We start from the raw sequence: 2,069 nt of genomic DNA on the forward strand, positions 1-2,069 counted from the left end.
GTTAATATCTCGTTAACGAAGCCTCGAAGAACATTTTCGCTAAACAAATAGTTGTTTCAAATCACCCCTCGAATCACCCCTTTTAAGGAACTCCAACATTTTTGGGACACCCTGTATAGCAATGTAAAGATTGCTGCTCCACCGAGATTCAATGTTGATGACTCTGTACACGTGAGCAAATACAAAACAGTTTTCCACAAAGGATATACCCCAAATTGGACTGCTGACACGTTTAAGATATTCAAAGTACTAATCCTGTGATTTATCTGCTGCAAGATTCTTGCGGGAATCCTATTGCAGGAGGATTTTATGAACATGAATTACAACGCGTTATCAATTCCGATGTGTATTTAGTGGAAAAAGTATTGCGTAAGAAGGACGATACGGTATATGTGAAGTGGTTAGGATTTGATAATTCGCACAACTCTTGGATACATGAAAATAATGTATTGTAAACATAAAAAGATGTTTTTACTACAATGTTAATATAAAAATGCAAATAAATCGATTTCATAAAATAATTTCAATTTATTATTGTATAGCTTCTATTCTTTACAATGTTATTTTATGATGCCCCCAAGGTAATGTTTCATTTGAATCAGATATAAGATATCGCTTATCATCATGTGGACTGAGAGCTATTTTCAATTCTGTTACAGTATACACCTTATGCAATTTAAATCTCATGCATGACTGACGATGAGTTATTTCAAATGCATCGTGTAAACAATACTTGTAATCATCGAAATTTATCGCTTCGACTACAACGTTGTTTTTGACACCTTTCAATTTTTTCACATCTTTTTTACCAAATACTTTCAAAGCATACATCTTTGCTCTAACAATAAGTCCAATGAATTCAGTCATTATTGAACCATTGTTTTCATCTATCATCAAACCAGGCACTTTCTTATTGACAAGCGGTATACCATATACATTGTCTATTGGATAATCGCTGGTGTCGAATCTATGGATATCGCGTTTCATCATCTCATAAACATCTTCACACTGAATATAATAAATTAAACTGTCTGTGTCGGTGTAAATAATTTTACAATTTCGTTGGTGTTGTTACATCCGGCCTTCACCTGGGGTCCCCTTTTCCGTTGTCAATAAGCGAGAAATGCTGATGCATTTCACAACATTGTTATGCGAGCGAGTATAACCGACACCGCCGAGCTAATGTAACAAAATAACACATAAGCGTTTTCCTTTTGGGTATTACGAAGAATGACCCAAAAGGAATATTATAAAGAGCAGGCGAGCCAATCGATCGAGAGTCTTTTAGAGTCGTTAGAGTCCTTCAAATCAGGCTCAGCCACCCCGAGATCATAGCGAATCTCTGACCATCGCCGCGACGCGAGAACTGTAACATCGTAACAGTGAGGGCGTAACGCGTAGCAACGGTAAATCGCGTATAGAGTCGAAGGGAATAGTTAAGAATTCCGCGCAGTTCGAATCCGCCATCTCTTGACCGCGTAGAGTAACTCAGCGAAGTACAAAGTAGGGAAGTGCGTGAGACAAAGGAACTAGCAACGCGAAGCAACCTCGAGCGACCAGCGACCGGCTACAAAGGCGAGGTGGCGTCAGCGACTTTATACTCACAAACATAGAAGGAGTTGGTATGTAAACAACGAACCGCCAAATACATTTACAATTGTTAAACCCAAACAAGCGATACAGTTCACTCTCCACCCTCTCCTTACATTATTTATAAGAGAAAGTTTACTCAAGGTGTGCTTTAGCACTTTAAAAGAGCAAGAACCCCTAAGGTTGATCTCTGCCGCTCGAGATGACCGCCGTCTAGTTAGGACGTAATAGTGTAATGGATACATATAAGCGTAGTGGAATTTGTACAAACATGTTTTTGATATGTCTAGAATGGCCATACCAACGTAAATTGGTTTGTCGAATTTAACCATAAGTTTACGCAACTCAATTGCAATTAAATTTTCTGAAAAAATACTTTTGCTATGAAAGTTAGGTTTTGTGATCATCGCCTCCACACCAAATCTTCCATCCCATTTTGTCAGAAGCTTTACATCAACATGATTTCGAACATTTTCCAT

At 38.1% G+C, this 2,069-nt stretch overlaps 1 protein-coding gene across 1 annotated transcript; it reads right to left on the minus strand.

Moving 5' to 3' along the window:
* Window positions 1–552: 552 nt before the first annotated feature.
* Window positions 553–2,069, minus strand: LOC143179460 (uncharacterized). Its single transcript, XM_076378706.1, has 2 exons — window positions 1,820–2,069; window positions 553–1,067 (listed from the first exon to the last, which is right to left on the minus strand). The coding sequence occupies exons 1-2, from the start codon at window positions 2,067–2,069 to the stop codon at window positions 553–555; spliced, it is 765 nt and encodes a 254-aa protein (XP_076234821.1).

This window comes from Calliopsis andreniformis, chromosome 5 (assembly GCF_051401765.1).
Source record: "Calliopsis andreniformis isolate RMS-2024a chromosome 5, iyCalAndr_principal, whole genome shotgun sequence".
NCBI lineage: Eukaryota > Metazoa > Arthropoda > Insecta > Hymenoptera > Andrenidae > Calliopsis > Calliopsis andreniformis.

What these genes read in the sequence shown, in the direction of transcription:
- LOC143179460 (XM_076378706.1), bottom strand. Translation starts at nt 2,069, where the DNA reads ATGGAAAATGTTCGAAATCATGTTGATGTAAAGCTTCTGACAAAATGG. An exon ending in TTATATGTATCCATTACACT is followed by an intron (nt 1,068 to 1,819) that starts ATTACGTCCTAA and finishes GGATGTAACAAC; the next exon opens with ACCAACGAAATTGTAAAATT.